At 38.1% G+C, this 14,129-nt stretch overlaps 2 protein-coding genes across 6 annotated transcripts; one reads left to right on the top strand and one right to left on the bottom strand.

Annotated features, from left to right (window-relative positions):
* The first annotated feature begins 1,674 nt into the window (after window positions 1-1,674).
* Window positions 1,675-5,589, top strand: svbp (small vasohibin binding protein). Of its 5 annotated transcripts, none has more exons than XM_026932871.3 (3): window positions 1,675-1,804; window positions 2,306-2,446; window positions 4,469-5,589. In XM_026932871.3, exons 2-3 carry the CDS (start codon window positions 2,333-2,335, stop codon window positions 4,553-4,555), a joined length of 201 nt encoding a protein of 66 aa, XP_026788672.1. In that variant the 5' UTR covers window positions 1,675-1,804; window positions 2,306-2,332; the 3' UTR covers window positions 4,556-5,589. The 5 variants fall into 5 exon arrangements, with proteins under 5 accessions (XP_026788672.1, XP_026788670.1, XP_026788671.1 ...); XM_026932869.3 differs by having other exon boundaries at window positions 1,716-1,880; window positions 2,303-2,446; XM_026932870.3 differs by having other exon boundaries at window positions 1,721-1,880.
* A 1,061-nt stretch (window positions 5,590-6,650) lies between these two features.
* fbxo2 (F-box protein 2) lies at window positions 6,651-13,504 on the bottom strand. The gene is made up of 6 exons (XM_026932702.3): window positions 13,356-13,504; window positions 10,316-10,386; window positions 10,090-10,216; window positions 9,887-9,979; window positions 9,617-9,755; window positions 6,651-8,310 (listed from the first exon to the last, which is right to left on the bottom strand). The coding sequence occupies exons 2-6, from the start codon at window positions 10,350-10,352 to the stop codon at window positions 8,176-8,178; spliced, it is 531 nt and encodes a 176-aa protein (XP_026788503.1). The 5' UTR covers window positions 10,353-10,386; window positions 13,356-13,504; the 3' UTR covers window positions 6,651-8,175.
* Between the last annotated feature and the right edge of the window lie 625 nt (window positions 13,505-14,129).

Below are 14,129 nucleotides of genomic sequence, written 5' to 3' on the forward strand. Positions count from 1 at the left end.
TTCTTCTTCTTCTTCTTCTTCTTCTTCCACCATCTCCTTCCACCACCTGTCTGTTCCACACACACACACACACACACACACACCGAACAAGAGAATGAACATATATTTTAAGGAATTTATTCATTCACCTGCAGTAAGAGCTTTATCCTGGTCAGGGTCTTGGTGGATTCGGAGGCTATCCCGGGAACACTGAGTGCAAGGTGGGAGAATTCACCCTGGATGAGACACCAGACCTTCACAAGGTACCACACACACACACACACACACACACACACACACACACACACACACACTCATTCAATCCACCAATGCTCCCAACCCAATCAGGAGAACAACCATGCCACCCTATAAGGAATATACTCTATATATCAGCTCAAAAAGAAAATCAGTATTGTCCACCCAAAGCCAAGACTTCTCTTTTTTCCACTTTTTGTTTTGTGTAAATTCTAGTTTAATACATGCTACACATGACCCCTAGTGTATACACTCACTTTACACCCAAGTATGAAGACAGACAGACAGGTTTTTTTTGATTGAGTCCAGTTTGATTTGATTGTAGCTCAATTTTTAAATGTTTATTTTAAAAAATCTAAACTAAACAGATATTTAAAATAAACCTGGGCTGTACTGAAATCCCTCATCACTTCTCACCAGAACTTTTCAAGTTAACTGAATCTGATTCCTTCACTTACATCACGAGTCATTTCTAAAAATCAAGCACGTCACATCTTCACTACAGAAGTGCAGGGGCGACCTCATGTGGTCCAAATGGCTGCTGGAGTGAACATCATGGGATATTCCTACTTCAGCCTTTACACTATTATTTATATTCTACAAAGATGAAAGCTTGCTACTCTGTTAGACCAACGATTACAGCACGAAAATAAATCTTTGCTCAAGGATTCACTCCTTAAGCTCTTCCTGAGAGAAATGACAAAATCGCAAAATGCAGCTCCTGAACTTCAACAAGACTGAGATGAGACCAAAATCACACCATCCACATATTTTGTGGGGGTAAAAAAAAAAAAGGAAACTGCATACAGAGAATATTGCCACCAAACCCACTGTAAAATGTGGTGGTGCATTATTGATCCTTTGGATGCCTCTGCCAGGAGGTTATGACTTGGCTCTAGATGGAGTTTTCAACATGACATGAAACAAACATTCAAGTGTCTCCAACCTTGTAAGTCATTACAGGAAGAGACTCAGTGATGTTGTTAATCTCTCCAGAGGACTGTATTGACTGTGGGACGATGATATTTTTTAAACGAGTGCATTGCTAAAACAAAAAAAAACCTACATTTTTATGTGTAAAAATAAAATGACGATATATCGCATCCTAATTTATTTAGAATCAAAACATCACCCAATGCATGCCTAATTATTCATCTGTATTAATTTCCTTTATATTAAATGAACACAAAGAGCAAGAGACAGAGAGACAGAGACAGAGAGAAACAGACAGAGACACAGAAAGAGAGAGACACACAGAGAAAGAACACAGAGCGAGAGAGAGAGAAAGAGAGACACACACAGAGTGAGGCAGAGGAGGAGGAAAAAAGAGGAAGAGGAGGAGGCAGAGAGAGAGCGAGAGAGAGAAAGAGAAGGGGGAACAGGGAGACACTGAGAGAAACAGAAAGAGAGATAGACAAAGAGTGATCATGAGTGAAATGATAATAACTGTGTTGCTACTCTTATTTTTACACTCCTCCAGTCCGCCTGGAGGCGCTGCTGCACCGTAAATGCTGGTTTCCAATCGCAATTGGACACCAACGAAGAAAAAAAAACAGGAAGTTAGCAAACGGTGCTACTTTTTTATTTGTTTAGTTGTTATTATTAATTTATTATTGTAAACTGCGCTTCATAGTATTTATATTTTGGTGAGTAAGAAGGAATTGGTTTGGGAATTAAGTCGTTAACGGAATATAAATTGGCAGTGTTGCTAACTTGCTAACTTAGCTTGCTAATGGCTGTAGATCTGTCACAGAACTGTAATAGAGAATTTTCTTTATAGAGCTGAGGAATGTTTTTGTGTTACAGGTTTGTCTAATGTAGTCAGTAACTAGCGAGCTAACAGCTGATAAATATTATTAGCTGTTAGAATAACCACTCAGCTAAATAATTGCAGTTTATTTCTTTTATCTTCTCTGTATATAACTAGAAGTTTTAACATTTCCCTGCTGTACACAGAGGAATTTATTATTAATGTCCAGTTACAGGTCTGATCTGATAAAGTTGAACATAATAAACTGGAAACTCAGAGTGTATTTGTGTAACTCTTGGACTGATCTGTTTGCTCCAGCAGAAATTCCTAATCCCAGGCATTGAGAGAATGGACGCTGCCAGCCGGAAAGACAAACCCAAACAGAAGGAGACGTCTGTACGAGGGGACAGAGCGAAACAGAAATCTGCTCAGCAGGAGCTCAAGCAGAAACAGAGAGCAGAGGTGACGCGACTCTGCTTCAGAGATCCAGCTTTGATTTTAATCCTGATTCAGGTTTACTCTTTTGATGAAAATGCATAACAGTTATTTTATCCAGCTAACAAATCTACAGCAGTCCAAACTAAAAGGTTTTAGTCAATGAATCTTGCTCTCAGATGCTCTTTTTAAATTTCCAGAAACACAAATGAAGTAATTTCCTGAGTTTTCGGAACGCCAGATTGCTTTACAAATGCACATTGCCATTAAAATCTTTCTCCTTCTCCATTTGTGGCTAAATGGAGTCTCTAATATGCAGCAGCTCCTTCGTAACAAAATTATGTGAGTTTTTTTTAAAAAAATAATGTTACTCTAATGCTGCCTTCAACTCTTATCATTAATATTGCAATGACGCACTTGGCGAGCGCACATGAACGCCACTGTGATTTCGTAATTCGACTCGGGAACTTGTACTTTTCTATGAGCCAAGTTAAATAAACTTCTTGTCGTTGATGATACGAGAAAATAAATAAATAAAAACAAAAGAAGTTTACAGAACCACCAAAACTACTCATATTCTCCTCAAACTTCCCAAGGCAGATTAATACACAGGCTCCCAACCCTGATCCCAGAGAACCCCTTAGATATGCAGTTCTAGATAAACATTATTGTATTAGCTGAACAGAACAGTCACTACACAAAGCATTGTCGAAAAGCTTGCTTTAGCAGACTAGTCAGGAGTGTGACAGCATCAAAATGTTAGAATACACACACACACATCTGAGAAGAAAGTTTATCTAGCAGTCAGACCTCGAGCACAAAGCGTGCAGTGTGTCTTCATTCATTTCTTCGTGCGAGGGTGAGTCAGATGAAAACCTTAAAAGCGTGACGTAAATTAGAGAAACAGATTTTTTTCTGGAGGATTCCAGACACTCGTTAAGTCCCGGAGCACTTGCATTGAACAAAATGGTAAAATAGAAAAATTATAAATTTTTAAGAAGATCTATTTGCAATAAAACAATGCAGTTTTTTTAATGAAGGTTTTAATTTGACTTGACCTTGAGGAGAACGAAAAGTGTTTTACCTTTGACTGCTTTTGTCTGAGTTTTATTCATTGATTGACATGACGTGACATTTGCGTGGTCTGTTTTGAGTAAAAAGGTGAATTTTTGTTTTTATAATATTTAGTAGAGATGAAACCAATCCCATACCCAGTATTGTTACATCAGCAAAAAATCAGATGGATTGGACATTTGAGAAAACATCAGATATCAGAGCCTGTATTTATTTTATTTGGAAAAAAAAAAAAAAGAAAGAAAGAAAGATTGGAATTGGTTTTGGAAAAGAAATTTATTTTTGGAACTGGAAATGTTTACATAAAGAGACTTGACTGTTTTATTCTTTGTTAGGACTGATTTTATTATATTTATACTTTAAACTTAATATATTTATAGTGTAAATGATTTTTCTTTGAAAGAATTTAACTGCGAAGTGTTTCAGTAAAAAAATTAAAATAAAAAATAAAAAACAATAACAGTATCAGGTAAAACCTCAAGGTTTCAGGATCAGTCTCAGAAAAGAAAATGTGGTATCATGCCATCTCTGTTATTTTGATAATTTAGTATTCAGTTATTGCTCTGAGCGAGATAAAGCACTTACTGAATGTAAATGAGTTTAAATTTCATCAAAAAAGAAGTTTGTATGTCAAAATAATTTTTGTCTTAGTTTTAGTCAAGAAAATGAGCACTGTCTTGATTCCATTTATTTATTTATTTTCTATTGTCAATACGGTGCTCTGAATATTGTAGCAATCTGTAAGCGCGTGGTCGAAGTGACGTCATCTTATGTTCAGACGATTATTCATGTTCAAGAGCAGAAATTTGTCGCTTGAATATTTCAGACCCCTTACTGATCCACACATACTCACCCTCACATCAGTGAACATCCCGAAACAGTTACATTTTGAGAAAATTCACACTAATGTTCAGATGTGTGCTGCATTAACATTTCTCAAAAACATTTTATTTTTCTTTTGCAATCCCGTTACAGATCTATGCCCTGAACAAAGTCATGACGGAGCTCGAACAGCAGCAGTTTGAGGCGTTTTGCAAGCAGATGCAGTCGCAACCAGAATGAAGACGTGTTTAAAAGCAAAACCGACTGATGAACTGCAACCCTACAGCATCTTCCACACCACACTCCTCATGTGCAGAGTCTTATATTCAGTTATTCAAACAGCCATTCATGAGGCAGCAGTACAGTGCATAAAATCATGCAGCTACACATCAAGAGCTTCAGTTAATGATCATATCAAACATCAGAATGATGTTCTGATGTTGTAAAGAGTGATTATATAAGTTACAGTAGACTTCCTGTCAGCTCAAACCGGTCTGGTCATTCTCCTCTGATCTCGCTCATAAACCAGGTGTTTCAGCCCGGAGATTCCTACGCACACTGGATGTTTTTTGTTTTTTGCACCATTCTCTGTAATCTCTAGAGACTGTTGAGTGTGAAAATCCGAGGAGATCAGCAGTTTCTGAAATACTCAAACCAGCCCATCTGGCACCAACATCCATGCCACGGTTAAAGTCACAGAGGTCATACTTTTTTATTCTGATGTTTGATGTGAACATAAACTGAAGCTCTTAACCTGTATCTGTATGATTTTATGCACTGTGCTGCTGCCACATGATTGGCTAGTTTGGATAGTTGCCTAAATGAGCAGGTGTACAGGTGTTCCTATTAAAGTGGACAGTGAGTGTATGCTGCATGAGGGCAGTGCGTTCAGTCGATGATCATTACATTAGCAGTATTTATACTAATGTTATGGGTCAGTCCCAAAGCGAAAAGGTATCAATTGATTCCGCACTGAATCTCTGTTTAGTGTGAGAAGTGATAGAAGCGACATGGAGGAAATGCAGAATGTTAAATATTGGTGCTACTTTTCAACCTGTTACATGTCTTAGTTTTTTTTAAGTACAGTTATTTCCAGTGTTGATTTGTTGTATTAAAGGTTTTCGTCAGTTTACAGAGACTGCATGGAAGACAGCATGGACAAGGTTCTGGCTGTGCCATGGCTCTCACTTGTGTTTCATTCGTGTGTCACAGAGTTTTGACGTTTCACCGATTACCACTGATGTTATTTAATAAATACATTTTTTTAACAAGAAGTAATATTCTGAACGAGATTTTACCTGTTATCAGGCAGACTCATTTTATTTCATTCATGCAAACGTGTGGAGTTTGTGTATAAACGCTGTACGTCCTCCTCTCACTTTCACTTGCTTGATGTATTCAGCTGTCAGATGGAAAGACATGTCTTCATAACGCATGCGTGCAGCTGTGAGGAGGAAACAGCTGCGTGTCCGTCTGTCATCAGAGCTTTAACTCGCTCTCAGAAGCTTTGGCCTCAGCTCTGTTTTCATTGGCTCGCTTTGCTTTGCCTCTGTTCCACTGCTTCACCACCAGGAGGTGCATAAACCACCGCGTTACCGTTAAAAGACAGCGTTACTGTTCTCCTGGCAGGACTTATAGCTTAGTGCAAAAGTTTACACACCCCTCATGGTTTCTAACATCCTCTATTTCACTCTTTACATACCTCAAAAAAATAATAATAATAATTCTAGATGTTGAAATGGAAATGTGGGTGTGTCCTGCAACCAGATGACAAATCCAAAACTAGATTTACATCTCCTTGTATGGAACTGAAAGTGATGGAGGGATGAAAAATGCTGGAAAGGAGAAAGAAAAAGGCAAGATAAATGCTTAAAAAGAAAGACCAAAAGGAAGGAAAGGATTTAGGGAGAAAGAAAAAATGAAAAGTTACATTTGGAGAAAGAAAGTAAGCAAAAAAGAAGGAAATATACAGAAAGAGAAGAAAGGAGGAAAAGAAGGAACAAATCAAATAAAGGAGATAAAAAAATGATGTGACATTGAAAGAAAGCATAAAAAGCGAGAGGAAAGAACAGCTGAAGCTGCTGCATTTTGGGTGGAGTGTTTCATCTTCAGAAAACCTATAAACTGATATCTTTAACTTTTGCACATGATCATTTTATTGATTGTGATAAAGAAGGAATGTCATACGCCAAATGCTTCAGCGGTTACAGTAAATTAATCTTGTCCTAAGGGTGTGAAAACTTTTGCACTCAGCTCTACTGTCTGAAAATGTGTGTGTGTAAGGATAAACAATGGCCTTACTTAAGATTAGATATATTAGACACACACCAACAGGAAACGTGTCATACATTTTTATTTGGTCATATTTTCTTTTACTAGCAGTCAGGAACCGATGTAGTGTATGTTTATGTATAAGAGCTTTTCAGTCTGACTGGTGTGTGTTAGCAGACAGTGTTTTATTATTAATAAATGACCCGATGAGTAGAGGTAGCTGTTAATAGATACACACATGCAGCAGTAATAAGAGTAAGGCTTTTTCTCTCAGTCTATACAATACACAATGCATACACACTTCACGCTCTATGCAGGATTGACCTTCACATAAAAGCCCAGTCCTGTGTGTGTGTGTGTGTGTGTGTGTGTGCAGAATGCTAAAAGCACAGCAAGCGACTCAGATAAATTTAACTAAATAACCTCTAGATCAGTGGTTCTCAAACTTTCTGCAGCCAGGGACCACTTTAATAACAGGTTTAATTTTTGGCTGTTTATTGGAGCTTTTTTTTTATTCTTATTATTTGTGAACTTTCCACTGACAGAACTCATTACACATTATTTAATTTCATTACAATTTTCATTTAGATTTAGAAGTTCAGCTGAACAGTCAAACTACAGAAACTCAGTAATACATATTTTGATAATGGTTGTGATTTTCACCACTGTAAGAACAACTTTTTTAACAAGTGTATCTGGTTATATTCCATCTCATTTTGCATAGTTGATTATTTTAGCTTGTATTAATAGTCTTCTGCTGCTATATTGTCTTTTGTGTCTTATATTCTCTATTTTCTCTTGCCTGCTGCTGTAACACTAGAATTTCCCATCTGGGATTATTGAAGTGTTATATGATCTTAAAAAAAATCACAGGCTATGCTTCACGGAAGGGGTCTAGTGATCGGACAATTTGGATCTTGCATCAATGGAAAAGGTTCAATGATCATAAATCATAATGATAAATCAATGATCATAGAGTTGTTGTTCCTCTTTTGGATACTCCCATTAGGGGTCGCCACGGCAGATCATTGGTCCACACAGTTTTTACACTGGATGCCCTTCCTGATGGAACCCTCCCCAATTTTATCCGGGATTGGGACTGGCACTGAGAGCGTACTGTTGCACTGGGGTTGGTTCCCTGGCCGGGAATCAAACCCTTACTACGGTGGTGAGAGTGTGTGGCCTAACCACTAGTCCTCCAGGGACCCTAATGAGCATAAATCAAGTATTATCTAAAAGATTATAAATAGAAAAAATAAAATAAATAGAATTATTTATTACTATGGACCCCGGCTAGTTCAGTTGGTAGAGCATAGGACTCTTGATCTCAGGATCATGGATTTGAGCTTGAGATTCTGAACAAAGTTGGTCATGTGTCAAAGGATACTTTGTCATAGAGTATCGTATCAGATTGTAGTAGATTCAGTGACATTGTTAAATTTAGGCTTGTTGCCTTAAGAATGGAAACCGTATCCTATTGTATCGGATCATGTGGAAGCCTGGTTTACACTCTCACTTCAACTTTGAGAACCACTGCTCTAGATCATCGTTAGGCTATTATCAGATCTGTGTGCCTCAGCCGTGGACTTTTAGTGGTCTATAGTGACGGAGCTCCCGGTCACTCTCACTCCAAACCAGCCGTTCCAGTATTTAGTGTCCTTTCCACCGTGCTCAAAAGAGATGAAGCGCAAACCCGGGCCGTAATCACAAAACGTGTGGGTCACCTGTGAAGAGAAAATTCTTTTCAGGACATCATGACACTGTGATACACACTGTACATTGCAGTAAGGCTGAATATCATTTCAGTTAGGACTGTACTTTCTGTCGTTTATACTACAACTCATGTTATAGGTGCCTTTAATAAATAACACATGCGCTGAGTGATATTTACCTGTGAAATACCCATGAGAGAAATAAAACACTCTGTGTCACGCTGTTATAAGAAAACAATCAATGATGGGGTGATGTGATGAAGCCAAGTTACTGTTACCACCCTGAAGTTCCTATAACAGCACGTCCTGGAGTGTTTTATTCCTCAGCAATTTGCCAGCAGTTACATTTTTTTTAATGTATTAATAAATGACATATTGTACTATTAGCCATTTATAGCTACATTTAATGTTGTGGAATGTCACTTAGCAGCTATTAGTTAACAAATTAACGTTACAGCTTTACCTCTGACTGTTACAAAGCACTGACACTGGAGACTCCTTTCATAAATGTTCAATAAACATCTCCTTACAGAAAACTCCACTGTCTATGTTTTAACCCGTTACTATAGAAAAGATAACGCATTAGAGCAAATGCATTCATACTGTATAAACCTGTCTGATTTTTCGTTCCTCGTTTGTTTACCAATTTTTCAATTGACTCGCGTTAAGATTTATTATCAATTCATTGTTTTGCAGGGATGTCAATTATATTGATAGATACATTTAAGAAAAATTAGCTACATAAAAGAAATTCTCATGAGAGTGATTTTTTAGTGGAAAAGTGTATTGCCCTCAGTTGTCTGAGTGGTACTGATAAATAACTGTAATGATTATTTTAGTTCAGATTTTTTTTTACCCATTTTAATAATTATGTAGTTATTCAAGTCCTCCTTGGAAGTTCATGTGTACAAGTTCAGAGGTTGTGAGGTTATGGCACTTTGAGTGTTGAAGCGTTTTTGCTCAGAAAAAAGGACAGCGTGAGAAAACGTTTTGTTTTTATTTATTTTTTTGTATCAGAAATGACAAGAAGTTAATTTACCTTTACTGAACAGTGCAAAATTACCACTTAAATCTTAACATCTGCTCTAGACGTCACATTCATATCAGCAGCCGCCGTGACTTTTTGTTATTGACATGCCCCCCGACTCAGAAATTCAGGGCTCATTTTTTTAAAAATTATGACACTCAATTAAAAAATACAAGTTGCTGAGTTGTAAATATAATATTCAGATGTGTTCACCTCATAATACTGGTTTTCCTGACCGGCTTGAAGGCAGCGTATGATACTAATACAGGAAAGTGGATTTGGATCTCGTACCTGTCTCCACGAGCAGTCGTCAATGTCAGGGTCGAGAGTCACCGTCTCGGGCCTGTACTCCTGCAAAACCTCCTTATTCTCATCCAGGAGACAAACGGATAGCTGGTATATACAGCCACAGTCTGTTCGGCTACAGTACCTAAACACACACACAGAAAAAACAAGGTGTAAAGCTCTGCCTACCTTCTAACACTCAGAAATACAAATATATAAGATGTAGTGCACAGGTGAAGTCTTTGTGGATAAAACAGGGCACTTTGGTCGTGTTACCAGTCCTCAACTGTGACAGCTGGCTGATTGTCCAAGTCATAAGGAGCGTAGTCTTCTTCCAGGAGATCAATCACCTGACTCTTAAGACACATTCTGAAACAGTGATCATCGACAGGTGTTAACACACTCACACACACACACACACACGCACACACACACAGCTTATACATGTTATAAATCCTCTGAACTGAACTCCCTCTCACTCAAAGGAGGTGCAGAAGTATTTGGTTACAGCCTCGTTGCTGAACTCATGTCCACAGTCTCCGGGCATGTCCTCCACGCACCACTCGTTTCCACCGTTCTCCGTCAACTCCCAGAATTCCAGCCCCTCTGCCATCGGGAGAAAACGCACAACCCATTTCAGTATGTGAAAATCTGTTTAGCTGTACTTAGACATTATGAACCACAACAGAGATATTGATATATTACCATCTCCATTTGGATTTTTGAGAAGATTTCTTGCCATTTTTTGTATTAATTACCAAGTCCCTGTGAGTAACCTGCAGACAAAACAAACAGTGAAAAAGACTGGACAACACTATAATAAATAGTACTATAATAAAGTACTAATATGTTCCACAGAAATTAATTTAATGCAGTTTGAACTACTAATATGATTAAAATGGAAATACAAACTCTGTACATTCCCTGTCATCAGATATACTAAACAGCTGAGTGAAGGACAGAAAGCCAAAGCCAAAAAAAACAACAAAGACACAAAGCTGAATAATGGACTGTTAATATTCATTAATAACATTAAGAACAGCTTAATAAATGAATCATATAGAAATATATAATATGACAAGAAACAACAATTAGGCCATAGTCAATAGTGCTTTATTAAAAAACAGTTGGCATTATTTATTTATTTGTTTGTTTGTTTGTTTGTTTATTTAGTAAATTCTTTCTTTCTTGTTTAGGAAAAGGTTAGTAGAAACAGTTGTTATATCTGACAGTGTATTGTTTAAAAAAACATAAGTAGCATTGATATATTTGATCATTTATTTGTTTACTTAGAATTTTCTTTCATTGTTTCTTTCCTTTTTAATTTTTCACATTCTTTCTTATTTTAGGAAAATTGGGCTATGCTGATCTTCCAGCTGAAATGATATTCGTAGCTAGACAGCTCTGGGGAAGAGCACGCATAAATTAAAGTCTCCTGTTTACAATCAGACCTCAGCACTTCTCCGTCCTCCACACTCTTTTTCCTGCATCACAAAGTCAGTAATATTGAAAGACAAAAAAGGCCTGGCACTGCAGGAGTCTGCCAGATGATCTCTGTCCCTCTCACTCTCTCTTTCTCTCTCTCCCTCCCCCCTCACTCACTCTCTCTTTCTCTCTCTCCCCCTCACTCTCGCTTTCTCTCTCTCCCCTCTCTCTCCCTATCTCTGTCCCTCTCTCTGTCCCTCTCTCTCTCTCCCCCCTTTCCCTCCCCCCTCACTCTCTCTCTCTCTCTCTCTTTCTCTCTCTCCCCCTCTCTCTCCCTATCTTTGTCCCTCTCTCTCTCTCTCTCTCTCTCTCCCTCCCCCCCTCACTCTCTCTTTCTCTCTCTCCCCCTCTCTCTCCCTATCTCTGTCCCTCTCACTCTCTCAGTTTTCAGTTTCAGTTTTCATGTGCTTTATTGGCATGACAAATAATTGTGCATTTGTATTGCCAGAGCAGGTACAAAGGAAGGGTAGAGGGAAAACAGGTGAAATAAAATAAAAAGACAAAACAAAATAAAAATAAAATACTAATAGATTAAAATAAACAAAACAAAACAAAAAATAGTGCAAACAATGTACATAAATTAAGGAAAATATGAAGGCACTATATACAGAATAATTGAAAAAAAGCAGGATAAAATGAGTAAAATTACAGAATAAAAGCGAATTTATTAATAAAGGTAAGAAAAAATATAAAACAATAATAATAAAGAAGAGCGATCACAGCAATTAGAAGAGACACGAGGGTGAGGCAGATCACTCGCTGTCCCTTATATTGTGGCAGAAGAGACGTATTGTTCTGCTAATATACAGCAGTCTTTATCTTCTCCTAGTAGGAGGGGAGTTTTCCACTGTCTCACAGATCGTCACGTTTGGTGTGTGTTTAATTTTGTGGTAGAATTTTTCTCAGATATGTGTGTGTCTTGTGTGTTCTGTTAGGAAGTGCAGCTCTGTCTCAGTTGTGTTTTGGGTGCAATGTAGGTAAAACCTTTCTTCCTGTGGGAGCCATGTTTTCCTGTGTCTACCTGTTTCTATCACTAGCTCGTGTCCACTCAGTCTGTACCTTGTCCAGGTGGTTCTCAGTTTTTTTTATCTGTCACAGTGTACAGATATTTTGTCATAGTATATTGCCTTTTTAGGGCCAAATAGCATTGCATTTTACTCTGTTGTTGTATTTTGGTTTCCCAATAAGTGATGTAGTTTTGTTTCATTTGTATTGTAATTTGGTTTAATCTGATTTGTTTGACTCTCTCACTCTCATTCTCTCTTTTTCTCTTCGAGCATTTTCACACTTGGCCTGCATACTTTAGTAGGCACCCAGCACCGATTCGGAGCTCTTTTGGGGTGGAGGTCATAATTTCTGTTTTGCTTTTACACAGAATTACTTCCAAACTGTGGGTCAGTCCCACACTTGCATCCCACATACACATGTCCCTTTTGTACATGCAGGTCTGCATGAGATTTTCATATACTTTTTTTTTTTAAAACTTTAGCTCAGCACTGATCAGCTGTTTGAGTTAAGCTTTTGACTTGAAGCTACTTAAATATAAAAACACTTCCAGATTTTACTTTCTGGGAAGCAGCAGAGATCATTGGTGTCTCTGGTGAGTGTGTGTAGCTAGTACAGCTCGATCTACCAACACTATGAAGCTGAGCACTGACATGCAATGTAAATCAAACACACAGTTTCACTGATTAGTGCATATGTGTTTAACTAGTCAGCTTTAGAAGCTATATATAGAAGCTACCACTTCTCGTCAGAACTAAAAACAGCTGCACACCGTCAAGAGACGAACTAGAAGTGACACAACCGATCTTTCACCTTCTAGTGTGAACTAGCCCCTAGAACTCCATCATCTCGAAGCTTGAAACATGAAGTAACATCACAAGTTAAACCAGTGCTGTTACTTTACATGCAGTGATGTTGATATTCCCAGGGTTCCACTGAAATGAGTCCCAGACCACTGTTTTCAAGAGGATTAGGGATCAAAGCCTAAAGTGTGAAAAGGACCTAACTTGTTAAACACTACAGTTAACTGATCACGGTGAATAAATGGCCATTGTGTGTTTGTTTTCGTCCTCAAGTGCTTCGATTCACTAGCCGGCCGGCCCTGCTAACCCTTCCTGAGTGGTAATATAAAACCTGGACATGGACATGGACCTTGACGTGAGCATGAACATGTTCATGAACATGGCAGGACATCAAATAAAGGCATAACACGTATACAGCAAAAAACAGATAAAGATATAAACAAATTACTCACAGAGAGGAGAGAACAGAGGAAGAGTCTTCTCACACACTGACTCAGCAACTGTCCTCCAGTGTGTCCGTCTGTATGAGCTCACACACACATACGCACACAGACCAGCCTCTGCTGAACAGAAACACAATGTCACGTGATCTGCTTCTCCTCCATATCCTCTCCCTCTCTCTCTCTCTCTCCCTCTCTCTCTCTCTCTCTCGATCTTCATGTGCATGTAGTTGACACATCACAAATAATCCCTACCTCAGCATTAATGGTGTTCATTAAGCAGCAAGAGGACATACAGAGGGAAAAGCTGAAGCAAGGAAAAAAGGAAATCAATAGCAATGCTAAACTCTACACACCACCATTAAGAGTCCTTCATCCTCTTCTACTTCTTCTACTTCTCCTCAAATCTAAAAGCAGCCATGACGGTGATGCAAGGCTGCAAATTAAAAACAATATGACAGAAGAAAAAGCCACTTTTCCAAACATGAACATCTACTGTGTCTGTGCACATGTATTTATTTTCTCTTTTCAAGGTTGAAACAGCTCACGACAAATTATGAAAAGGATAAAACACTCCGTGTCGTGTTGTTGTAGTAAAATAATCAATGATGCAGTGGAGTGATGAAGCGGCGTCACTGTTACAAACTCTGATTTGATTATCTTCCTATAAAAGTGCATGTTTTATTCCTCTTATACCACAGCAATTTACCATTGATTACATTTTTATTTATTAATGAATGACACATCATACTTTTTATCTGTTTATATCTACATTTAATGTTGTGG

The sequence above is a fragment of the Pangasianodon hypophthalmus genome, chromosome 20 (genome assembly GCF_027358585.1).
Source record: "Pangasianodon hypophthalmus isolate fPanHyp1 chromosome 20, fPanHyp1.pri, whole genome shotgun sequence".
Classification (NCBI taxonomy): domain Eukaryota; kingdom Metazoa; phylum Chordata; class Actinopteri; order Siluriformes; family Pangasiidae; genus Pangasianodon; species Pangasianodon hypophthalmus.

Excerpts from the sequence above, each read along its gene's own strand:
- svbp (XM_026932871.3), top strand. The coding sequence starts at position 2,333 with ATGGACGCTGCCAGCCGGAAAGACAAACCCAAACAGAAGGAGACGTCT. Across the intron at positions 2,447-4,468 it reads AGCAGAAACAGAGAGCAGAG|ATCTATGCCCTGAACAAAGT; the intron begins GTGACGCGACTC and ends ATCCCGTTACAG.
- fbxo2 (XM_026932702.3), bottom strand. The coding sequence starts at position 10,352 with ATGGCAAGAAATCTTCTCAAAAATCCAAATGGAGATG. Across the intron at positions 9,756-9,886 it reads GCTGTCACAGTTGAGGACTG|GTACTGTAGCCGAACAGACT; the intron begins GTAACACGACCA and ends GTGTGTGTTTAG. Across the intron at positions 8,311-9,616 it reads ACGACTGCTCGTGGAGACAG|GTGACCCACACGTTTTGTGA; the intron begins GTACGAGATCCA and ends TTCTCTTCACAG.